This window comes from Nilaparvata lugens, chromosome 7 (genome assembly GCF_014356525.2).
Source record: "Nilaparvata lugens isolate BPH chromosome 7, ASM1435652v1, whole genome shotgun sequence".
Classification (NCBI taxonomy): domain Eukaryota; kingdom Metazoa; phylum Arthropoda; class Insecta; order Hemiptera; family Delphacidae; genus Nilaparvata; species Nilaparvata lugens.
In genome coordinates this window covers 52,127,196-52,154,144 of record NC_052510.1, presented here as the reverse complement: position 1 = coordinate 52,154,144, position 26,949 = coordinate 52,127,196, and the positions used below count along the sequence as shown (strand labels likewise).

The window sequence follows — 26,949 nt, the reverse complement described above, 5'->3', positions numbered from 1 at the left end:
GAGAAGGCTTTAAAAACTAATATGATTTCAATAAAGATAAAACATTTTGGAACGTATTCATCCACTTGTATATATCGATAAATTTATAGAATATTTGTATTTGAAATATCGATACCCATCAATATTAGTGAATATAAATTCCAGGAAATTCCATATTTTGATGATAATGTATAATATCATGTAAAAAAATTTCATATTGATAAAGATAAACACATATTACACAAAGCATTAACAGAATTCAATAAATTATTGAAACTACTTATGAGATGAATAATGGAAAACTTGTATCATAAAGATACTGGTCTAATAAGTGGAAAGAGCTCTGTATTTTTTTATTTATTAAATGGATTACGTGGTCCTACCTCTATATCTTTGATTTGGATCATTTCCTTGGCTGGGGGTTGAGGAAGCTGATTTGAAGTAGACATAGCTTCAACTCGACTTTCAAATTCCGGGGACAACTCCCTTCCATTTATTTTCGCCATTCTTTTGAACACATCAGTTGCCTCTTCCACATTTCCCTTTGTTATCAACCATCTCACTGATTCTGGCACCAACCTGCCAGAAAGTTTAGAAATAGCAAGTAAGTAGTGGTAATTATTTCGAAGGCCTAAGCCTTATTTGCTGTTGTAAAATAACATTAGAAAAATATTATCAACCAAAAAAATGTATAAGTTACCCGATATTACTCTATTCTTATTAAAAATATTAAAATAAGTTCAATGCTTGGTTGTTTGTTGAGAACAAAAAATACAGTACCTAAAAATCCATAAAATAATAACACAAATTCACCCAGAACTTTCTCTTTGACTCTCAAAAATATCTAGTCCAAATAGTTTATTATCAATATTTAAATCGTCTTCTATGTATATAATTATTAACATTAATATAAATAGAAACGCATTCTAAAAAAATAGCAACTTGAAACTTAGTTATCATTTTTCAGATTTCATAATCTTAAAAACTTTTACGTTTTTTAACTTTCAGGTTTAAGATTATTACTCAGAATTTTTTTATTTATAACTGCGGATCTAGGCTACGTATGTATACTGTGTCTAGGCTACTAAATAAAGCGGATAATTTCTGTAAATTGTTCAGAGTTTAAAATTTGCCGCATTTTATAATTAGCTTTCAACTGGTGCCAACATTGAAGGTCGAAATTTCATCTTGACCAGTTTACTTCTTATCTAATCATTGAATTCTTATTAAATCAAGTTTGAATAAAAATTTATTGAATTAATTGAATCATCAATTACGTTTTCCAACATTTTTCTTGATACTACAAACATTTTCCATGAAGGTAATTTTCATGTACTACCCGCTCATTTCCAAGAATAACCTCACTTTTGTAAACCACCAAATGAAATGAATAGGAATACATTATTACAGTATTGTTAAAGTTCTCTACTTTGTAGAATATTTTGTAGGCCCATTTTTCATTATTTTATTATTGCAATCAGGACCCTGCTTGACTTGATAGTTCATTATAGTAAGTTTTTGTTCAAACAATAAGTGTTAACAATACATCAAGTTAAAAACTTCCTATAAAAAATAACCCATAACATAAGCCTAATATAAGTTTTATATACACATCGGCTAAACTCTAGGACCAGTGCCGAAATACCTGTCATCAATTTTTTGGTTGGAATCGATTTAGTAAGTAATTTTGAGCACAAAATTAAAAGATTATAATTTAGTTTTACTAACCTCACTTTGTTCACGACATTTCAAACACCTCCAATGAATTATATTCACAGTTAAATTGGTTTCAACTGTACCTGAATGACACTTCAAAAATCATTAATATTAGAAAATATTAGGTTTGGTTTGAAAAAAAAATATCTTGAAAAACTTTTATAGCCTAAATGTTAGAAAAGTTCTGCTTAGGAAAGCTTAGGTTAGGTAAGGGATGCGTCTGATCGTCAAGCGTCTAGAAAATGACGTTGTCCAAGTTAGCACGGACATTACTATATGAAAACAATATTACTTAAAGTATTGGATTTTTGCTAAGCCTGCTAGGACGGAGTGGGTTAATGAAATTAACTTGAATCGTAGACTATTTGGTGAATATCACTATCTGTATAATGTTTTAAGAAAGCATGAGTCCCGATTTTTTGAGTAGCCTGCTACATGCGAATGTCAACTTCAACCTTTGATTATATTTTGACGAGAGTGAAGCCAGATTTAGAAAAACAAGTCACTAATAATTAGAATTTTAATTCCAATTATTGGAGGAGTCCAATATCTTCTGAAGACAGACTTGTAATTACAAAGTTTAAAAGATTGGTTTTCTTCAATGGTTCTAAATTTTTTTTAAAAATAACTCAATACTATTTGTTACAAATGGTAATTGTGTGGAACATTTCTGATGAATTTATTATTTCAAGCAATCTAAATTCAAAATTTATAGTTTTCATGTTTATTATTTTGGACTAAAATTTTATAAAAATTGTTCATGTGAAATTCTAACCTTATCTTGAACTTTGTCACCTATGAATTTAGAAAAAAACTAGCACAACGACTACCTTATTATTCTACCAATGTTATTACTTAAGTGTCATTTTTATTGTAAATAAATAACACCAAGGTATTTTATAGAAATTTGAATGAAATGGATTAGAATTGCCTTACTTTAATTATTTCAAAGTGCAATAGATGAATGTTCTCTTTTGAATAATCAAATAATACACATTACAGGGGATTTTGGGCAAACATTAAATATACTAGTGTACTAGATGGTAGTAGAAAATGTAGTAGAACAAGTGCATTATCATGTACAAGAGTAGACTACTAGTATGTACATTAATAGGGCACTCGCGCTTTGACGCTCCGCTCGTAGACGCTATAAAAAACAAACCAGCTTGTTCCAAAGTTTGACGCCACGCTCCGCTCCGCTCAGCGAGTAGACGCTTGCAGTGTGTTTTAGCTCATTACTTAACATGATATTGTTCACGACGCTCCTTGACGCCACGCCTCGCTCCGCTCCGCTTTCAGTTGGTTGTTCTCTTAAGGTAGGCGCACACAGATCGTCATCGGACGATTAGATTTGATGCATTGTTTTCCGCATCGTATAGGTATGCGCACTTCAATTGAAAACAATGCATCAAATTTAAACGTCCGATGCGTGCCGTCCGTCCGATGACGATATGTGTGCGTCTACCTTTAGGGTACCTAAAATTGTGCTACTTTGAACTTCGTTAATTTAAAAAAAAATAATAATAACCGCCAATTAATTGTTGTGATTTTGTGCTCAAAATAACTTACTAAATCGATCCCAACCGAAAATTTAATGACAGGTATTTCGGCACTGGACCTAGAATCACATCTAAACATCAATAGATTATTTCGTTAAAAAGTTTTTAAACAATAATATTTAAACTTTGAAAAAGTCTAATAGCAAAATATAAGAATATTTTGTATTTTTGTTATTTCATTTAAAATTAGCTCAACTGAATAGAATAGAATCTTTATTGCAGCAATATCTGAGGTCATCAGATACAATACAAGTGTTAAATAAATACAACATGATACAAAATAAAAATATATTACATCAGTAAGTTACACTATCAGTACCCCATGATAATATGTCACCTGATTTTCAACTTATAACCGAATATTCCTAGCTAATGTATAAAAATCTTCAATCTTGTTTAAAGGGTTAGTTGTTAAGAAACGTTTCATATGAATTTTAAAAGTTCCATTCTCCATATTTCTAAGATCTTCAGGAAGTGAATTAAACAATTTTAATGATAAAAATAGAAATGTTTTTGTGTACTAGAATAGGTATACCGATAAGTAGTCAAATTACCCCTATTTCTAGTGTTATTGCTATGAACTAGCCTACCCCCTGCTCCACAAACTTCTCCAAATTCTCCTTAACATAAATAAGGCTCTGTTGAACAAATATTGAAGGTAGAGTCAATATTCCCAGAATTTTAAAATGCTCATCACACTGTGCTCGCTTAGAAAGCCCACAAATCAGTCTGATAGCCTTTCTCTGTATTCTAAAAAGTCTACCACTGTAAGCTCTGGAACCCCAAAGTATGGTACCATATGACAGATGAGAATTGATGTGAGCGTAATAAATCACCTTTAAAACATCCAAACTGACATATGACCTCAGTTTTCTAATTAAGACGACTCCCTTATTCAGCTTGCTAGCAACAATGTCAATATGCTGGGACCAACTAAGGCAAGTGTCAAGTGTGAAGCCCAGAAACTTTGCCTCTTTCTCCTCATCCATAGTCAGTCTTCTATTATAATTTTTTTTTCTATTGGTCAATACTATAGCCATCATAGCATCATAGATGGAGTTTTTCCGATCAGCCAATACAGCTTCTTATATTTGATTCCAAGCTCTTCTCTCTTCTTCTTGACATGGGCCTTATATAAATATTATTGGAATTATTTCATGAATTGATTATTTCTATTCATTAATCATGAATATGATGATTTAAATTATAAGTTCAGAATTCTGTGCGGTATGCTGACAATAATATTTCAAGAAGAGAAAGTTTAATGAGAGAGCTCTTCAAAACAAACAAGTTTGACGCTAGTAAAGGGAAGGATTAAGAAGATTAATCGGATAGAGAAACAAATAAAATCTTATCACTAGAAATATAGATTACTCATCAAGCAAGAAATTAGTTCCGTATCATTAGATCCAACTGGGTATCTCAATCGGTATATCGTTCATCCACACAGACACTTGAGATCGAATAAGTTTTTATTGGTTCATGTAACAAAATATTGATATTGACAGTGCAGAGGAACCAATGTCCGATGTACGCGAATTATTATATTTTTCATCTCATTCAAAAGTTCATGTTCAATAGATAGGACGCAACGATCATTGAACAAGCAACACGGTATTAGATATTGTTGCACACCCAGCTTTGGGTTCAGGCAACTGAATATTCCTTTGAGCAGCCTCACTACAACGTGTTACAGCACTTGGTACCGACGTCAAACAAGATTCTTATTTACAGGTGGTACAATTTCATCCCTCAAGTTTGTTTCAGGGAGGTCAAAGTTCAATCCGCTCTAACTAATTCACAGTTACCGGCTTCTTTGTCTATTTCTTGTAGGTTAGAAAGTAATTATCAGCAATTAGACTTAGGCCTATATTTATTTACTATTTGATCAATTATTTAATTTTAATGTATATTTTGCCATTATTTATTTTGTCAATGAATGTTTTGAAGTAGCTGATGAATACAACTGTAAAAGCATTGGTGGATAGTAAACATTTGCGATTTAATCTATCCAATGATTCCACAGCGTTAGTTGCAGTGCACTGGATTAGGCAAATCATATTTGATTTGACAAGGAATCATTTTTCCATATAAAAAGAGGTTCTAGACAAATTATTTAGCTATTATCCATTTGATGCTCAACAGGGATTTTAAACCAATAGATTATTTTTAAAACATTCATTGCTGAAAAAAAATTTGACTCAGTCAATTTACGACTAAAAAAGTAGAAAATTAATTAACAATTTTAATTAGGTAATTAATTTTTAAAAATTATATTTTACAAATTATGTTTGAATAGGTCAATTCTTGATTTGATCATGTAAATTACCCATTGTTCTCCTACTGGTATTAATAATTCTATTCTTTTTTCAACAGGCTTAGGATTATTCAGTATCTTACTCTGTTTTCCTGGAAAACACATTCCCAACACTTCAAATGAGGTTGTACAAATAAATTGGGTAAGTCTTGTTTGAAAAACTCAAAATATGTCTTCTTTAAACAAATAGCTTTCAATAACCTAATCCAATCAATAAGTTAAATTGTAGAAAATATTTTTTTAAATATATAATGTTTTTATGACTCATATTTAAAAATTTCTAAAATAGATCTAATAGTTTCAACTTCATAAATAAATGTACCAAAATCGAAAAATCCCAATGTCCATTAGTCTGAATCTGGTTTTATTGGTTAATATCCAACTGCCATCTTTTCAAGTCAGCTTTTTCTGACTCGGCAATTATATCGGTCTTCATACGAATCCTAACCTAATCCCAACTCAGCTTTTCAAAGCGGTTCAACTACTTGAGACCAGGTTACCCAAGAGCCTGTTAAATTTGGATCATAATGAAATGCCACAAGAACCAATCAGAGAAACCTTCTTCTCAGAAAAGCCACATATGATTGGTTCTTCTAGCATTTAATCACGATTAAAATTCAACAGGCTCTGTGTAACTGGGCCCAAATCATTCACTTTATCTAACCAAACCCGGAAATGTGTGTCGATGGTACGGTACGTCTCAAGAACTAATTTGTGTAACCAAAAACTTCAAATCAGAGTATTTTGATTAATTTTAAACCTACCTCAGTCCTTGGTCTTATTTGGAAACTATTTTATTGATCAAAAGCACCTTAATTTATCTTGAATCTTACAGAAATTTGAGATTTGAGCTGAATTACCTGGAGACTTAACCTTCAGGATTAGGTTAGGTTAGGTATCAATATGATTACCTGAGCAGAATTAAACGGAGACATATGTATCCGGCTAACAAACCTAAGCTTTCAATTGGATCAATGGATGAGTGGGTTTCTGAGTCCCTTCAAACTTGAAGGTAAGCAGGAAGGTTTGTAGGTACTCGATAAGTACAGACAAGTTGTATCTGTACCATAAGTTTCTGCTTACTCAACCACTCTACTCGCCTATCATAACCACATACGCTTACCTATTAACATAACTAATAAAAATTAAAAATAATCAGTGCATAAAAATTGTTACTTCTCTCAGGGTTTTACCAATAATAAGCAAGAGAGAGTAGGCCAGGCCCAAAGAGAACCTGGGACATCCATCTCCAGTCTTTTAGTATCCACATTGTGAAGGCGACATTGGCTTCACCCAAAGAATGAAAACAGCAGATAATGGCATTTCCCAAAACACGCTTTGATGGTCCAACCGCCTCCAAAGCTGAAACATGAATAATACTATAGAGAAACAATAGCGTAAGTAGATATCCCATGGTATAGGACGTTTATGTCGCAACTTTTGTTGTTATCTCAAGCCTATAGTCCACGTGGTTCTTTCCCGTGAAGCTATGTGAGGTAGCCTCTCATATTGTGCAAACACTTTCACCCCAGCAAAACAGTAAAAATCGACAGTAATCGGCTTGAGATAACAGTAAAAGTTGCAACATAAACGCCCTATATCTATACCTTTACATGGAATATCTACTTACGCTATTGTTTGTCTATGATAATACTATGCTTGATAATTCATATTACTTGTTATTCTCATTGTAAAATATAGAAGATACTCAATTCGGGAGATTTTTGATATGCAATCGAAATTAAAGAAAGAAAAATGCTCAAAGGTAATTTTTTTCAATTAGAATATGCAACTATACTCCATAATTTCACATAACTATAATTTTAAAATCCAAATCATTCTCTATCCACCTTTATGGAAGAAAATACAAAGTTGATTCAATCTGTGAATCGTTTATTCGAAAATGTTTATTCCTGAAGAAAATAATCTCTTACCACAAACATCATCAAGCGACCAAACAAACCATCAACAATCTTATCAGCATCAAAAATGTTATTATTAGTAGGCCTATTATTAACCATGTAATCAAAATACGCTTATTGCGAGAAAACGCCAGTGTCTCATTTTTTACCCAAAAATTGACGTGTTGCACAATTTCTAATATCGGGGACCGAGCTTCGCTCTAGAGTACAAAAGCATAAAAAATTTATTACGAAAGAAGAAATTATAATTACATTCATAGTTCATACAGAAATGTTCTATCTAATCACAGTAAATTGAGATTAATTCCCAGATGAATGCAAAAATTTCCCTCACAAAGGCCCGTTTGCACAAAAGCCGGTTAAATTTTAATCTTGATTAATTTCACGTAAACCAAATCAGAGAAGACCATTTCAAAAAGATGGATCTACTGGAAAATAATCAGGGAAAAATGAATCAGGATTGAAAATAACCCGGCTTTTTTGCAACCGGCACTAAGTACCTGATTGAATTATTACAAAAGTTCAACAGCTGAGTCATAATTTTGACACAGTCCCACTCACATGAACTCGCTCACTTACTTCCATCATCAACAGAAGTCGAAATAATTATTATCAGCTATTTGTCCAAGTATGAATAATAATTATCCTTTTAATTTCCTTCAGCGAGTTTTCCCAGGGATGAGACCTAGTGCAATCGAATTTTTATATTATAGTAGGTTTCTGTTCTGAATTTCGTGAGAATCGTTAGAGCCGTTTTCGAGATCCGGTGAAATACAAACATATAAACATAAATTGCTCGTTTAATAGTATAGGATGTAGTGAAGATGAAAAATCGATACCAGTTCTAATCAAGAAGCATCCTTAGAACTACGGACCACTATATGTATACACACCGATCTATTATTATTTAAAAAAGTCGATAATGTCACATCTTACCTAGTATGAATCCTGCATTATAAGCACCACAAAAAAATGCTCCCATGAATTGGAGTAGAAGATACACTTCGTAGTCCTGAGAGAAAGAGCGTAGCACTCCAATCAATGATTGGAGGAAGCAGGATACAATCAGTATTGTCTTTCTTCCGTAACTGAAATAAAATAAATGCTGTTCTGCGTTGATTGAATTTATTTGGAGAAACAGTCGGGTTGAGCTTATTAGAACATTCATTAGTCATGTAATTAAAAACAGAATACATAAACTGTAGACAGCGTCACAGTCCAGCAATGTCTTCATCAGATTATAAAAGAGTAACATAATGTCATCGCGTTAATGACAAATCAATAGATCGTGCTCTAATCTGACTTATAGGAATTTGGAGATTCATAAATATTAAGTGTTTAGCTAAACCCCTAGATGCCAATAAAATAATCCCAATACAGTTAAGAATTTCTAACTATCATAGTGTTCTATTTTAGTTGAAGTTTTAAACCAGGGTATCTTCTCAAGAGTATTAACTTTTTTGGATTATCGTTAGCTTGAGATATTGTTGTACTCAGTCTTGTATAACATTCTCATAAAATATACGCTCAGAAAAATTATATTGAGAAAAAATGCCGGATTTCATATTTTAGTTTCTTTTTTACTACCGGTAATTAGTCATTTAGCCAACTTTTGTTGGTTAAAATGAACATGTAAAAATAAAAAAACAGTTGAATACAATGAAATTGATTATGAGTTTTTGACGAGTACGTCGTCACGTGATAAGTACGTGATAAGTTTGTTTCAAGGGGATTAAACTGTCGAAGTTATTATAAACTAGTATTTTTTTTTTTTTTTTGAAAACCAAATTTATTTATTTATATTTTTTACAAAGTAGCACTGATTGGGAAAGAAAAACTAAGGATATTCCTTGTACTATTTCTCTCCCAAATTTAGATTACATTTTAAAAATCCGAAATAGGGTTATGGTTTCACTTTTCTAAAATATAGTCCATTTTCACTAAAAACCAACGAAAACTAAGAATTTTACATTTGACGGTTAAAAACAGAATAAAAAACAAAAATATCACTCTTTTGAATGAAATTTGAGTAGAATTCAATCCTGTTGGTGAAATGTTCACTAATCTCACTGTCAGAATTGCGCCGAAACCTTAAAAATCTGGTCTGATTATTCAAAACAAAAATGGAATATTATTCAAGAAACAATTTCACATATAATTATTATTTAACTAAAATCCTAAATAAATGCTGTAAATCACCCCGAAGACTTCTGCTACTACAGACATTGACAACAGGGTTAACAGCTAGATGGAAATTCGATGAGAACTACTATCCAAAAATTATTTGCCAGCCCGGGAATCGAACCCGGTACCTCCCAATTGCTAGTCAGGAATGCTTACCCTTACACCAAACTGACAATCGTTTAGAATTTTCGTTAAATAATAATTATATATTAATTAGCATTTGAATAAATGCATTCTCTATTCAATTCCATCTGTAAATTTCACATATAAGGTAAGACCGGAACCAATGTTGTATCCAAATTAGCAAATTAAAAACCATACTAATTTGAATATTTGCTACCTTCATTTTGTTAATAATGGATTACTGTTGAATACATTAGCCTATATCAGAACCGTTTCCATCTATATTATATTGATATGAGACTTTCTGCTCACTGGTTGAGATTTTGACGTTTTTTCGAATGAAAAAAAACTTATATGGTACAGTTTGAATGAATTTTAGCTACCTATTCATCACATTTCACATCATATTCATTCATAAATGTTTTCGTTTCACTCACCTATCCGACAGAACACCGGCTATTGGCATTCCTATCAAGAATCCGAGATAGTTGGTTGTCCCAACCAGAGCTATTTTCCATTCGTTCTCAGGACACAGAATTTTAAACTGGAAAATATTTACTTGTTGAATTATCAAATTACAATGAATGTCGTAGAATAATAATGAAAATACAATTAGCAGGTATAAAACTTGGAAACCAACGTGATTGAAAGCAACACAGAGAGTGCATATTTTGTCAAACAAATTTGAACAACATATTCTGGGCCGGTCGCATAGGCGCATTGACACACTACCTCCGTAAACAAGGCCATAGTGCATTCTGGTGACGTCAGCACAGATAGAGCTCTTACACCAATAAAAATTTGTTGATTTCAGCTGATCTATATCAGCTAGTGTTTTTACTTTCCTTACCTATGGTAATAGAGCTAATATTGCTTTCCGAAAAAATTAAGGTACCCCAATTTTTACTTTCCTTGCTCTATTACCATAGGTAAGGAAAGTATTGCTTTCCGAAAAAAATGAAGGAACCCCAATTTCTAAATTTCTATACGTTTCAAGGTCCCCTGAGTCCAAAAAAGTGGTTTTTGGGTATTGGTCTGTAAGTGTGTGTGTGTGTGTGTGTGTGTGTACACGATATCTCATCTCCCAATCAACTTAAATTTAAAAAATTTAAGTGGAAAAGATTGTGCATGAAAATCTCTATAAATTATGTTCAGTAACATTTTCACCTAAAATTGAAAATAAGCTCGAAATTAGAGAAAATGAGATTATTCAATCGCAAACTGTTGATTCTATTAAATCATTCACTATGAAGAGATAGCACACGTCGTGTGTCTCCAGCGTTATTGTCCTGTCACCAGCTGGCTCAGATTTTTGTGACTTGAGATGCGCGTGAACACTAGAGTCAGGTGATGAATTTTCATAACGGCAAGGAAAGTTGTGTGAGTGCGCCACACCAGATTTTTTGTGTTTATTATCTAGAATTTACAAAACGTTTCGAATAATATCAACTTATTGCTATTTAAAAGCCAAAACCCAACCTCCTTAACCTTTTCTTATAAAACATAATTAAACAGAGAACCTTATAGGTTATGTTTATTTAATTTCATACACTAGACAATTCGAGAACTGGCAGATGTGAGGAACTCCCCTTGATGAACTGAGTTTACTCTCATACACTAGACAATATGAGAACTGGCAGATCTGAGGAACTCCTCTTGATGAACTAATAATAATAATAGTAATATTTGTATGGCTTTTATTGGTGGGTTCCTGACGGAAATTCCACTAAGCCTCAATGTGTCATTAATTGAATTTTGAATTGAATTTTATTGCCAAAAATCACATACAAATACTTGTACAATACAATCATAAGCCCGCCGCAAAGAAGACCCACGCTAATCCACGAAAAGCAACCCACCTGTGGGATGTTTTCTAAACCATTGCTATAGAATTATTCATAATCAATCAGCTGATAAGTGGATTATTCATTGCATGTATTGCACAAATGTCTACAGAAGCCTAGCAATGGTTTACAAAACATTCCACGGCGTGGGTTGCTTTTTGTGGGGTCTTCTTTGCGGCGGGCCTTATAGTATGCAATATACAACTACTGTACCTACAAATAGACATTGATTGTAACTTGCACAACAATAGTTATTAATGTAATACTTGGCACTGCCAACATAAGGTTCCTTGTGTGTTGGCAGTGAGTTGCAGCTAACTTATTCTGCTTCAATTCTAGTCAAGTAAGAAGAGATATACAAATCAAATTAAATAGAGCTAAAGAAAGTATTACACCTAATATACAAAAGTCTCAAAGGCTCAGAAAAAACCTTAAGAATAGTACACACTATATGACAAAGTAATATCAAATTAACCACTGTGACGTCTTGAGGCCATCATGACAATGAATCTTTCACAAAGGAGAATAAATAAAATAATACAATAAAAAAATCTGTAAGATGATGTGGGAACATTCAATGATAACAATTCTAATTATAAGTGTGGATAGTAAAGTGGATAAGAAGTTTGCTGTACTTGTCATTTCATCACCATGCTAGAAGGTCAAGGCTGTGCAAAGGCTAAAAATAAACTTTCTACTCGTGATATTTTTCCAGTTTTTCGATTTGTATATCATCAATCTATCAAAATGAAAAAGTTTTCTCAGGAAAACATTTTTTTCCGATTATTACTTTTTGAGATATGAGCGACTAAAGTTTGAATTTTTGGGAAGAACATTTCAAATTCGGTAAGATATAAATCCATGAGATTTAGAGGATAGATTCTTCATGGTATTGTTGATCTAGTAAAACAAAAATTTTCTGAAAATATCAATTTTTGGAAAAGTTATTCAATTTACCAAAAATAACAAAAAATAACTCAACTAAAAATTATTTTTAGTTAATTTAAAAATATTACTTTCAGTTGATTGAAAAAAGTTATTTTTAGTTAATTGAAAATCTATCTTGAAAATTGATATTTTCAGAATTTTCTTATTTTACTAGATCAGCAATACCATGAAGAATGTATCCTCTAAATCTCATGGATTTTTTTCTCTTACCGAATTTGAAATGTTCTGTCCCAAAAATTTAAACTTTAGGCGCTCATATCTCAAAAAGTAATGATCAGAAGAAAAATGTTTTTCTGAGAAAACTTTTTCATTTTGATAGATTGATGATATACAAATCGAAAAACTTGGAAAAATATCACACGAGTAAAACGTTTATTTTTAGCCTTTGCACAGCTTTAAACTGTCAATGGGCCTTACGACTGTTCTACTTCAGCCGGGACCGACAAATTAACGTGCGATAACATTGATGAACTAAGACCCAGTCGATGAAAGGAGTCCACTCTCATACACCAGACAATTTGAGAACTGGCAGATCTGAGAAACTTCCCTTGATGAACTGATAAATTGAGGAAATTCAACTCAATACAAAAAGTACAACGTACGATTGTGAAGAATTTTAGTGAATTCAATTGACAATAACGAGACTAACCTCAGACGCGACTGTCCTCTCGTGCTCCCTGAAGACGAACTGGTGGCAGCGTATGGGATCGCTGTGGTCGAACAGGTCGGCGGTGCAGCGGTCCACCAGACCGCCGTCTGTGCAGTTCATTAGCGGCCGGAACCGCATGCACTGGGCGGGGTGACCGCTGCCGCTTTCCGCCTCCATCGGCACGGCCGATCGCAGCCATGGCGGCGAGAACTTCGGCGATTCCGTCTCGTTCTCGCACTCTGGCACCAGACATCTACACATGCATAAAACATTCCAGTAATTCAACGCAAAAATGAAACATTCACGTACTGTATGGATAATAGTGTTAAGTGTACAAACCGTTAATCTTAGTATACTTGAAATACTTTATTTTCCGTGCAAACAAATACATTGAAATAGCACTGTCATGATAATATAAAAATTACTTGAAAAAATAAACATTGATTCATGAAGATATGGATAATAAGTTCAGGTATGATTGAATAGATGTAAAGTATCGAATAAAAAGTCTAAGGAATTGTCAAAACCACAGATTTTATTAAAAGTAGAAAGACTGGTTTCGGTTGTTTCACCATTGTCAATCTCTTAGTTTCTGTTTAGGTTTAGTTTATCAGAGATTGACAATGTTGTAACAACCGAAACTAGTCTTCCTACTTTTTATAAAAACTGTGGTTTTGACAACTTCTTAGTCTTTTTATTTAATACGAATAATTACCATGATATCAACTTCTCAACTACACAAAAAGATGTGAAATAGGAGCCCATGCCTTTGAGAGAGAAGCAGGTTGAAAACCTATACATAATTTAATATGAATATAGTTAGAAAAAGAAATCAATGATGCAAATTCATCTTGCATAAAACAGTGCGATTGAAAACTGTTGAATACAAATATATTACAATTTCCAAAACTATCAAAAAACTAAAGAATACTGTAACAATATCTATGGAGGAGCACATCCTATTTATATCTTCGTCGTTGATACTGTTTTTTAATTAGAAATATGAACATTCCAGACAACATTTATAGTCAAATGTAACCTCAAACTGGACCAAGTAATTAAGACACCTTCCATGAAAAAATTCAAAACTTTCAAGCTACTTCTCTAGTTTGACATACTACTTATTCAGTAATTCATTGGTTTAGGTCCTAATATGTCAGCCTATTTTGTTGACCAACAATTTTTACACTTTCATAATAGGTTTTCTAATATTAATTAATTACTATTTATATAGAACTAATTATTTGTCCAAGTGACTTTCTCATAAATATCGGACACATATTAAGATTTTTTCTTAAAGTTCTTCCTAATTATCAATTGAATGCTACGTTTCCTTAGTACTTAACTTCTATATCAAGTAAATATTACAATGTGTTTTATTAAGTTTTGTCTTCAAAAATTAAAATTGAAATTTATTTGCCAAAAATGCATACATTACAAAAATTTGAAATAGACTAGTCTAAGTTTAACAAAAGCACAATATCTTACAGACAAAATCTCAAGACACTTTGAGCCATTATTTTTCTAAATAATTAAGGTAGCTCAAGTTTTTTAGAACTGAAATTTATGTGCCATTAAATAATGGTAACTGAACATGTCTAACTCATTTGGTCTTATAAGACTTGGATCTAAAATAGAGATATAATCTATTGTGTTCCAGAACTCACAATCCTCGTCATTACTATTGGTGTGCATGGTAATCCGGTGGCCTGCCATTGGCTGAAAAGTCTCTGAGCTGGCTTGGAATTGCGATTTCTATTGTGCAGGTAAGTTCTCAATTTGGTTTTACATGACACTTATGAAGAATAGCATTATCCCACAAATGAATTATTATTTTCGAAAATCATTTCATGAATAGGAAATATCGCTATTTTCCTGATCTTTCAAAGATTTATTGATTCATAAGCTGCACAGGCTGATATTGCAGAACGTAAAAGAAACAATACTAAGTAGTGATGTTAGGGTATTACGGCTTCTAATATTTTTGCTTTTGTGCAAATTACTTTTGCCAAAGCTTTTGTGCATTGCTAAGGATAGATTACGTGCCAGATGTTGAAGTCATTAGTTTTGAAGTGATAATTGGACTTTTTAAAGTGGAAGGTGAAATCATAACCTCATTCATTTTTCGAAACTTTTATTCATCAAAATTTGGGAGAAGGACTGTTTTGGACTATGCCTGTTGTCTTCTCCCAATCATATTATATTGTAATAACGATTTGTAATATTAAAATCTATAACCTTATAATGTTCTAGAAATATTTCTACGATACTAATAATTTCATGGTTACCTGTAATCAGGAATTCCAGTAGAGAAGATGTACGTGATGGTTTGATAAGATGAAAAGATGATAGGAAAAGCTAGTAAAAAGTATTGAAGTACTTGGTATTTCCCGCATTCTCCAGTTTCAACAAACAGCTCATCAACATTCATCTGAAAGATGAAATACATATGAACAAAATCCAGAATAAAATTCATTTGAATGATGAAATAAATAAATGTTGACTTTATGTAAGCCAGGAAAGCGTTGCAGGCATTGACTTGAAGTTGCTGAGGAAATGTCTTTATACCTTTATACCTTCTTCTTCATCCATTACCCACAATTGTAGGATCGATGGCGTCATGTCATGAATAAAACAAATATAACAAAAAACACTAAAATGATCAAGATGGCAGTGATCAAGTTCAGATCGAAAAAAATTATATCATATGAGGTCTTGCTCTTCAACATAATGGCACTTTAGCCTGATAATATTTGAGACAGGTCATCATTCACATATTCCTGGACATCGTAATAAGCCCTGGCTCTCAGAAAACCGGTCACAACTCTCTCCAACACGCTGAGGTCCAACTGCTTCCCCCCTGCAGGCAGCCTGTTGAAGTAGCGTAGCGCTGAACTCCTATAGCATATACCCGCGATCTCTGGAGGCGCACCATGGGGACGTCAAACAGCTCTCGATGCCTGGTGTTGTGGTGATGTACATCAGTCCGAGTCAACAAATTTTGTTGATTCTTCTTCACGTACATGAGGCAGAGAAGGAGGAAGTGGCTGATTACAGTTAGAATACCCAGCCTAGCAAAAATGGGCTTGCAATGAGCAAGATGTTCGCTTCCAGTAATGATCCTGGCGGCCCGTTTTTGCAGCTTCAGTATGTCCATAACCTTGGCTGAGTGACCCCACATGAGTAGACCGTAGGAGATATGGCATGGATGACAATGATCAAAAAAGTTGTAAGGTCGAGAGACTGACTTATCCTCGACTGGAGTCGTACGATTTGAGTCGAGGTAGTGTGAGTTGAGCCTAAGAGTTAGGTCAGTTCGTTCCCGGTAGCCGGTACCTTCACTTCAAACAATATCTGCACTGACCGTATGCATGCAGAGAGAGAGAGAGAGAGAGAGAATAGAATAGCTGCCTTTATTTTAACCTAGAAGGGCGGAGTTAGGGCGCAGCCGGCCCTCTCTTACACTCAACCCTCCAATACAAAGCTGAATAATTCAAGATTAAACAAATCAAATTGGGAAAAAATATACAATATTACAAAAACAAGGTTGATAAATATTATTGAATTACAGAATAATAATCAATGTAGAAAAAAACCTTAACTATAATTATTAAGATATAAATAGAAATTAAAAATTGAAAATAGTTCAAATTTTACAAAAGAAGAAGTAGAAGCAGAAAAAGAAGAATAAAAAAATAAAAGAAGAAAAAGAAAGAAAACTCGCCAAAGAACCTTGTGCTAGGTCCAGCCACCCACACCACCCCTGATCCACCTTAAAACAGCCGTGCCAAACCGACGAGGCTCCTCAATTCGTCTCAACTCAACAGGCAATGATTTCCACAATCCACAAGCCATCACAAGAAAGGACTTGTCCTATGAATTGGGACAGCCAGCAAATGGGAACCATGCCGGGTACCATCCCGACCAATGTCACTCACGAAGTGAAAATCTTCAGCTATGTATTTGGGTGTCTGAGTTTTCAACACTTTATGCAGAAAGAGAACCGCATGAAATGACCTACATTCATGTAGCTTCATGAGTCCAAGTCGGTCAAAATATTCTGTCACATGGTTGTGACGTCTGAGGTTGAAGATGAAGCGGTCACAGTAGTTTTGTGCACGCTGCATCCTCTGTAGTAGTTCACAAACACAAACATAACCTTTGTTGAAAAAGGAATGAAGTCCGAAAACTTCTCCAACGTCTTGATCCCAGCAATCACCTTATTGCATGTCAACGTCACATGGTTTGTCCAGTCCAAGGTCAAGAGTGAGAGAGAGAGAGAGTGAGGAAAAGATTTGTGTGAAAGATACATTACCGTCCATTCATCCCTAACATGCCAGCCACTCTTTCACCGTTTGAGGGGTTGAGGGTCATGTTATAACTCGTGGCCTTCAACATGGGAGAAAAGGTAGGACTGTAGTATTCTGATCTATTTATATTAGAAAGCAACTTTAGGTAGTAGGTGAAGAAAAAGCATTAAGGGCCGGTTTCCAAGCTCGGGATTTAGCTAAGTCCTAGACTTTAAACACCTGGAGTCAGAAAATTAGCTTTCCAAAATGGGGCGTAGTCGCAGCTTTTATAACAGTAGTCGTAGTTTTTATTTTCACATTTCTAAAATTGGAAACGTTTTTCCTTGACGAAATTAGACTTTCCTAAATAATTCAAAATAGCTGAAACTTTACACTATATCCTCTTTATTTCATTTTGGGTTCAATTTTCTAGTTTTTCGAAATTTAATTCAAACGTGACTATGACAATGACTGCGACTACGCCCCATTTTGGAAAACCAATTTTCTGACTCCTGCTGTTTAAAGTCTAGGACTTGGCTAAATCTCGAGCTCGGAAACCGGCCCTTAATGTATTAGCACAAAATAATATAATACTTGATATGGTTGATTGATTGATTGATTGAGTACTTTATTTATGTAGATTACAATATTTACTGTCTTATACACTTATATACAATAGCTTACAATACAGCAAAATTATAGATGAATTTACATGATATAGACTAAGAAAATAATTATTGAACTGTATATGTGCACTGTATATGGTTGGGAGAGAAATGATATAATAGGTAGATTAAGTCTAGCACAAAAATTAATACAAAAATATAGAATAGGCTTTTCCGAAACCCAAGTAATATAAATATTACTGTGTCTTGAACAACATTTCAAGGAATTGGGCGTTCATCTCAAGTTCTAGAAAAATGGATTTTCTATATTAGCATTGTCTGATATCACTTGTCAGTTTTGTTGCTCATCCTCATTATAATAAAGAGAGGAAATGCCTTCCCGTTCTAAGAAAAGTGAAAGCCAAAATCCCATAACTATCCAGTCTGGCTCATTACAAGGAGTTTCTACTGATTGTAGCTTCTACTTGGTTTCACTAAGCTCGGTCAAGAGATTTGAACATGGTCAAATCGGATACGTTACAAGTGTGCACTGGAATTATTGATAGCAACTAATGCCATAGAAATCATATTATATTAGTGCACTCGTTGTAAAGCGTTGGTGTTCAAATGCCTTGAATGAGCTCGGTGAAGCCGGGCATAAGATTTCCACTCGAGCAAAAAGCACTCAAAATTCGTTATTAGCAGAATTATACTGTTTTAATAGAAGTAAAAAATTGATTCGATCTAAGAGATCTTAACAAACTTGAAAATTGCAAATAAGCTTGTTCCGGGTATTAAAAATGTTTATTCATCAAAACAATTACAATAAAAATTTGGATACTATACTATAACATTTAATACAAATAAACAAAGAAGTTTTATGCATTGAATAATTTCCTAATAGACAAAGATAATGTAATGAATAAATATACACTCCACTATAAATGATATGTACCCTATCATCTAATTAATACCCTGTTATTTTAAAAATATTCACACAGCCCACATCACTAAGAGTAAAATAATAAGGAAAGTATAGTAGAATTCACGAATCATATCTAAGAGATATAGATACTAGATATCCTAGGTATTTGATTTGGATATATTGTGGAACTAATCCATACTAAAGATGAATGAATGAACATCACAAATGTGATTTGTATAGTATACTGACATTCTGCTGAATGAGACAAGAGTCTGAATGTCATTAGTGAAATTGACAATCTTCTCTTTATTCATTAATATGTTGATCTGCAGTTTTCTACAAAATGCCTATGCAATGTTAAATAATGCTTTGTCATTTACAAAAGCACTTGCCTATCAAACAATATTGTACTCTCGTAATAGGTCTCGTTCCAGATAAAATCAGAGTTTGCCTATCAAACAATATTTTACTCTCGTAGTAGGTCTCATTCCAGATAAATTCAGAGTTTGAGCATCTTCTTTACATTAGGGAAGTTGATTAAAATTTTTGATTATTGATATGATAAATTAAAGTTTCTAAAATAAGAACTGGTCACTCTTGAAAGAACATTATTATTTTAATGAGTGATAAAATGTACGTAATGCTTTCCATAGTTTTTTTCACTAAGGCTCAACTCACACTTACGCGACTCAGGTCGAGAAGAGACTCGACTCTAGTCGAGAGCATGTGTTTTCAAATGGTGACAGTCGCGGAGACTAGAGTCGACAGGTCTGAGTGTCATCACCATTTGGAAACACATGATCTCGACTAGAGTCGAGTCTCTTCTCGACCTGAGTCGCGTAAGTGTGAGTTGAGCCTAAGAGTGATGCTTCATAAGCTCCAAGCTTGTGTAATGGGAAGGGAAGCTTGTGTAGAGGGTAATGGGAAGGTTAAGATGGGACATGAGCATGAGGAAACATATTTATTGCCTTGGGCAAGACCCGAATCACAGAAAAGTGGTTTTTACTCGTATTATTTCTTGTAATCCTGCATTGCATGAGTTTATTACTTTTATAGCAAAACACTGTAGTGAACGTTCAGCTCTATTAGGTTCTCTCAAACAACTAAATATTGATTTTGAATGAAAACGACTTGCCATTTCAAAACCACTGATTTATCTAAACCATTTTAGGTACTAGTTTCGGTTGATACATCATTATCAATCTCCAGTAAACTCTTACTTAGTGAGTTTACAAGAGATTGATAATTGTGTATCAAGTTTCAATGATTATCAATCTCCAGTAAACTCTCTCTAGTGAATTTACCAATTAATAATGGTGTAGCAATGAATTATCAAAATGACTCATACTATAGTGTTTACTGAAGATTGAGATTGGTGGAACAACCGGAACTATTATATCAAATAGTTTTTATAGATCAGAGATTTATTCAAAGGCAGAATAAAGTTCTTTTTCATTTTCATTTTGTTAATATCAAATAGTTTTCTTTGAATACAGATGTCTACCACAGCATCATGTCAGATGCGACCTTCACTACTAGCCTAAACAGAAAGAAAAGTTAAACATTTGTTAATATTATTGCATTTGGAGGTTACTTATCCTTAATATCCATTACAATATTAGTTTTTATTCAATTAAGATTTTAGACAATTATTATTGTCTATCAACAAAATCCAGTAAGATTACAGCTGTATATTAATTGTTTAAAAATATTGATATTTCCAACGTTAGTAGACAGAACTGTCTACTAACTTTGGATATTTCCATATCCATTACAATATTAGTTTTTATTTAATTAAGATAGTTTTAGATCATTATTATCTTCTTTCAACAATATCCAATATGATTGCAGCCGTATATTGATTGTTAAAAAATATTGATATTTCTATGAACGTTCAAGAAAGTAATTGATCGAAATGTCAGTAAACAACTGTACGTTAGAATAAAGTGACACAGCTTCCAATAAAGGAGCTGCAGCAATGAACCTTCACGTTACTGAATTGAAAAATATTGTTAATTGATTGTCGGACTACGGTTAATTTTATGTTTAGACTGTGCTTCTACTGAATTGGGCTTGTAAACAAAGCAAGATGACTCAAAATGAGCTGAAACGTAGGAAATATTTGAAAAATACAGTGAACAGATGGTAGATGAAGTGATACTCAAAGTTTATCAGTGCATATTCTCACAAAATTAACTTTTGGAACTAGTTGGAATACTAGGATATAAATATGTGAGATTTAGTTTAATAGATACAATAGTGTGCAAGATGAAGACGAAGAAAAAACGAATTATGTGAATGAGCACGTATGACATATATTACATCATCTAGAACAAAAGATTTTTATTGGAAATAAAATTAGGAATATTCGACAAGTAGAGGATAAACCATGAATAATAATGTGCATAGTAGTGAATACATTTGTGATACCTTAGTGATTATAATACTTTGCTTGAAAGCAATCAGCTTTCTCTAATCTATTATTCTAGTTTTCATGTCGAGTTACTTTGCAAACTGTAATAACTTTTGCAAGAGTAATGAGGAAAAATTTTTGAAGAGAAGTTGGACATAAATGTGTCTATATGTTTTTAAAATATATATTCAAATAAAACGCTAGATTGTTTTAAAATCTCATTGTTGGTTTGTTTCAACTCTAACAAATAGGATGATTTATAATGATGATATTATAATTAAATTAAATTTTTACTTGTAAATTTTCTTGAAATAAAGGTCCAGGTGAAACAACTACGGTACTTGGTTTTCTTCTCATTGATTCTTAATAAAGCTTTGATTCGCAACAATATATTCTATTGTTCTGATTTGATTTCAAAACTAAGAAAATTTTTTATCTCTCTTGCTCACCTGTACTGTTAATTTTAGTTATTGCTCAAAATAATAAATAGATAGAACTATGAACAATATGATATTAAAAGTTAATTTTTGCTATAAACACTATCATTTTATTAAATTGAATGAATAAAATGAAAAAACAATATTAAGTTTTACACTTCTTATGGTAGGAATAAATTTTGAGTTTAAAAGTAACACGTGAATATTGCAAAATATTCTCAATAACTATTATGAATGAGCTCAAAACGGATTACAAACTGACCTTTGGAATTCTCCCACTGGATGGTGTGTAAACATTTCACTACGTAGAAAATTTGAAACATTGCAAATGCATTATTTTAATGAAGAGCGTTGTAAAAAGGTATTTTTTAAGACCATATCCATATTATAAGTACTCTTCAGTTGTCAAAAGAACGAAAAATTTTATTTTTTTAGTAGATTTTACTCAAAAAAAGCAAATCAGAATATCAAGTTTTTAATACTAGAACTTTTGTCCGCGGTTAAAATGTAAGTTCATTGCAATATGATAGAAATTCAACTGTTGAACTATCTTAATACATTTAATCAGATGGCTGAACCAGATTGCTAATATTGTATCAAGACTAACCTTGAACAAATTTTGGTGAACAAAGAAAATAATATGTAGGAATCTTTAATCAGAAACTCATTCACTGTTTTGGGTGTGTACTATTTGGTTTTCTATCAATTTTAATTTATTAATTGATTTATCAACGTTTATTAATAAATATCAGTATGTGCATTAGATTAATTTAAAATTAGTTTTACGTTTGTGTTTTACAATTCCGTCAAACCTCATGTCATCAAGCAAGCTGATTGTTTTGAGTATGTTAATAGTTTCAATACAAAATGAAAGTAATAATTGTCTAGTGTTTAGAGTAATAAATTTGTGAGGAAAAATACTCTCATTTTTTCACTATACAGTTTTATCAGAAACATAACTTTAACGATAAGATCGTCTGTAAATAGAGTTTTACCTATTTACTCTATCAATAAATGAGTGAATCATAATTATAATATGTTGGGTATAATGAATGAATAGAATTGAATAATCTTACAATCCAATTTGATTGTTTGTATTACTCAGCAACTCAACAGTGACAAATTGCATGCTTTGTTAAAAGTATGAAAAATTACTAGATAGTAATAAACACTATTTTTGTACTCTAAAAATTTCTATTTTGAGTCCCAAACATTATTGACCTTATTCTTGATATTTTCATAATATAGAACTCACACTATTGGTAGTGATTTAGACCAAGAATATTGTTAATATAATATTTTAATATTCAACTTTACATAATCTCTGGACTGTTTTTTTTTTAATTAAGGTTGAAAGCAGTTTCTGGCGAATGCCTGTTGCAGTATCTCATGTCTATAAATAAATAAATAGATATGTAGAGCTTAAATGAAATATTCACAGTATTTCACAGATAGCTAATTTAGAATAATAACTTCACAGACTAGATAAATTTCATCACTAAAAATCTTTTATTATTTTGCATAATTAAAAGTTTGTTATGCCTTTAAAAACTAGTGTTGCTGAAATTGAAGATATTAGTCTAAGTATTAAAGCTTCCAATCAATAATTTATGGTGAGCATACCTTCCAAGACCGGAGATCAAGCACAAAAACGCTTTGAAAAGACACTGACCAACACAAAATCTTGCAAAAAATTGATGGGAGAAATTTTTGAATCTTTTTCAATTCGAACAGGTTTTTGGCAGGGTATTGACTTTGAACTATGTTGACCAGTGTCGTTCTAGGCAAGGTCAAGGAGGAAAGAGCTCAAGAGATTTAACACTAGAAACCAGTCCAAGTTGGTCCATTCAAAAGCATTTCCATACCGTACCTTGCTTTCGCTACTAGAGATTTGCAAGCCTACTGTTTTAGCATATTCCTCGCATGATTCAAATTGCTCACTTTTTACCCGCGTTTTTGAAACCACCAATTTATATGCGCGAAAACAGACATACATTTGAATTCAACGTAAGTTATCATTGATCTATCAGTTAATCAAAGTAGAAAATACAACATAATATTGTGTTTTTATTCTATCAAGTTATTATTAACAGTGACATACTTCAAGTAGATAAATTTAGGTCGTTTCAGAGAGTTATCAAAAACCGCTTTGTCTCCCAATAATGAAGTGAAATATTAGTATTATAATACTTTAAAACCTCATTGAAATCAAAAAACGATATTATATTAAACTTGTAATATATTGTATATAATATTATATTTAAAAACAGGATAATCTAATAAAACTAAAACTAACCGGTGTAAGCCTACTTGTTTCATTACTGCAGATCCTTTATCAGAAACTAATTCGAAAAAAGCTTATAAACAATAATAATATTCCCTAACCCCTGCCCTGATCATGAAGCACATCAAATAAATTAAAAAGAAAAAATACAAATAAGCAGGGTAGTTCTAACAGTTCGGTTTACTGTAGATGTGTTTAGGTTACCATTAACCATGCATTAATTATTTAGTTTTATGAATAATATTTTTTAATTAACATGTGAATAAATTCTGTTGCAGACTACCAGGAAACCGGCTTGACAGACAAAAAACAAAATTCAAAAGTTATCAATCCAAAATGGAAGAAGAATTTGCACGGTCATGAAAAATTTGAACAACACGTTTAGGTAAATATCATAGACATATTTCTGGCTAAATATGTTTTAGTTTGAGTTAATAATGTAGTCAAGGTTTTACTTGAAATGAGCTGAATATGTTTTAGTTGATAAATTTTTGTCATTGGGATGGAAAAAACATTCATGAGAAACAACATAAATTCAAAAGTGATTAGAAAAGCGTAAAAAACCTGAAATCTCAGAGGAGCTAAAACATAAATGAATAAATAATTATCATCTGAATTGATTGCTCCACTTTACTCTTATGGGGAGAATCTCCAGTAATGATTTCAGTTATCATTTAATTAATTTGAATGCACTTACCATATTATTATCCATGTTTTCAGCTTAATTATTGTTGCACACTTACACAGTACACACAATCTGAAGCGCGAGTTCTGTAATCGCAGTTGTAGTGATGAGGAAAATTAAATGAACTGATTACTATATTGACAGACAATCTGGACTGAAATCAGTGTGCGTGCTGATTGCTCAACTAAGAAGATGTAGAAGAAGAAAGTAGACTAGAATCAGAGGAAGAACATTTAGAAGAGGTTGGAGAATGGGAATGAAAAGGATAACGATAAAGAAGGTGGAGCGAGTAGGAGGAGAAGATGCAAGGAGGATGAAGAGGGAAAGGAGAAAAGCATCAGAGAGAGGGAGAGAGAGAGAGACGAGCTGTTCAACGGAAACGTTGTGGAGATGAAGCGAAAAAGAGAAAAAGAAGAATATGAATAGGATAGGTGGAGAAGAAAGTACATGTGGAAAGAGGAAGAATTTGAGATTTTCCAATATTTGTGATTTTTTGGCTATCTACGCCCTAAGAGAATTCCAGTAGAAAAAATGGAGAAGAGTAAAAATGAGAAAGAGAAAAGGTAAAGAAAGGAAAGATGCGTAACAGGGTTTGTTAGAAAGAGGGAAGGAAGGAAAGATACAGACATAAAGAGCGAGATTAATATCAGTAATTATAAGATAATTAGAGTACAATCAACAGTTTCATAGAAAATATAAAAAATATTAAAAATAATGTACACATTATGATGGAGATTATGTAAATTATACAAGGGAACTGTTAAAATATTATGCAGTAGAAAGTTGTCGAGAAAGGAAAAGAAAAGGAAGATAATGAAGGATTGGTCGACGAAAATATTATAAAAAATTTGACAAGTGAAAAAATTTGAGCACCATAGATTGCAAAAGATGAGAAGGAACAGGAGGCCAAGATGTGATGGATCGACGAAGACGTCGAGAAGAAAAAGACAAGTGGAAGATTATAAGACAAAGAGAGGACAAATATGACGGAAAAGAAAACGTCTGCGACTGTGCCGAAGGCGCTAGCCAATTACTCTGAACGGCTCAGTATTCAATCATTGATCACTGCTCATGTTTTTAGAATTATTGCTTATTATTATTATTGTTTGTGATTGGTTGTTGAATTTTGTTGTCGTCGCCTAATTTGACTGCGTCACAATCTCAAACTACAGTATAGCATTGGTCATTCACAAAAACAAACATACAAAATTTTACAAAAATGTGCTAGCTTTCATATTTTAACTTGTTTTTGACCTGGTTTTTTTACAACCGATGTAGCTCTAGGGTTAATCACACTCCTATCGAGAGTGTCAATCGCCGTCATTCTAACTTCTTGAACGTGATTATATTTTATTTTTTGATGAATTCCAAGATACTATTATACATTAAAAATAATCATTCTTATCAAACTCAACCCATGATTAAAAAATCTGGTGAGGTACACTCACACAACTTTCCTTGCTCATATTTGAAACTACGATCAGACAACTTTATATGTGTATATATAATTGTTTTCAGAGTACTTTTTCCTTTGTGTAAATTGTGAAATTCGATGATTTTTTCAAAAGTCGTCAAAACAGCTGTTCTACAGATGAAATATCTAGACTATGACAGTGTTCTTTTTACTTTCCTTGCCCTATTACAATAGGTAAGGAAAGTATTGCTTTCCAAAAAAAATTAAGGTACCCCAATTTCAAGTTTTCTATACGTTTCAAGGTCCCCTGAGTCCAAAAACATGATTTTTGGGTATTGGTCTGTGTGTGTGTGTGTGTATGTGTGTGTGTGTGTATGTGTGTATGTCTGTGAACACGATAACTCCATTCCTAATTGACCGATTGACTTGAAATTTTAAACTTAAGGTCCTTATACCATGAGGACCCGACAATAAGAAATTCAATAAAATTCAATTCAAGATGGCGGAAAAAATGGCGGATAATTACTAAAAAACCATGTTTTTCACGTTTTTCTCGAAAATGGCTCTAACGATTTTCTTCAAATTTATACCATGGATAGCTATTTATAAGCCCTATCAACTGACATGAGTCCCATTTCTGGGAAAATTGCAGGAGC

The 26,949-nt window shown here is 32.6% G+C and overlaps 2 protein-coding genes across 9 annotated transcripts in view; one reads left to right on the top strand and one right to left on the bottom strand.

Moving 5' to 3' along the window:
• The window catches only part of LOC111046110 (solute carrier family 22 member 21), a 33,726-nt gene extending 7,811 nt beyond the window's left edge, over positions 1-25,915 (bottom strand). For 2 of the 5 annotated variants that reach the window (XM_022331601.2, XM_022331600.2), the window contains exons 1-7: positions 24,892-25,915; positions 15,530-15,672; positions 13,242-13,494; positions 10,238-10,344; positions 8,430-8,581; positions 6,765-6,933; positions 363-558 (exon numbers count right to left, since the gene is read on the bottom strand). In XM_022331601.2, the coding sequence (XP_022187293.2) occupies positions 363-558; positions 6,765-6,933; positions 8,430-8,581; positions 10,238-10,344; positions 13,242-13,494; positions 15,530-15,672; positions 24,892-24,906 (1,035 nt within the window). In that variant the 5' untranslated portion in view covers positions 24,907-25,915. Of the gene's footprint in view, positions 1-362; positions 559-6,764; positions 6,934-8,429; positions 8,582-10,237; positions 10,345-13,241; positions 13,495-15,529; positions 15,673-22,172; positions 22,451-24,891 lie in introns of those variants that run through there. The other 3 variants (XM_039433070.1, XM_022331602.2, XM_039433068.1) reach the window with 2 other exon arrangements.
• LOC111046111 (G2/M phase-specific E3 ubiquitin-protein ligase) overlaps positions 1,333-26,949 on the top strand; it is a 31,922-nt gene continuing 6,305 nt past the window's right edge. The window contains exons 1-4 of one of the 4 annotated variants that reach the window (XM_022331604.2): positions 1,333-1,489; positions 5,631-5,713; positions 14,902-15,007; positions 24,473-24,579. The gene's annotated coding sequence lies outside the window, so the exon portion shown is untranslated. Of the gene's footprint in view, positions 1,657-5,489; positions 5,508-5,630; positions 5,714-14,901; positions 15,008-22,191; positions 22,591-24,472; positions 24,580-26,949 lie in introns of those variants that run through there. The other 3 variants (XM_022331605.2, XM_039433067.1, XM_022331606.2) reach the window with 3 other exon arrangements.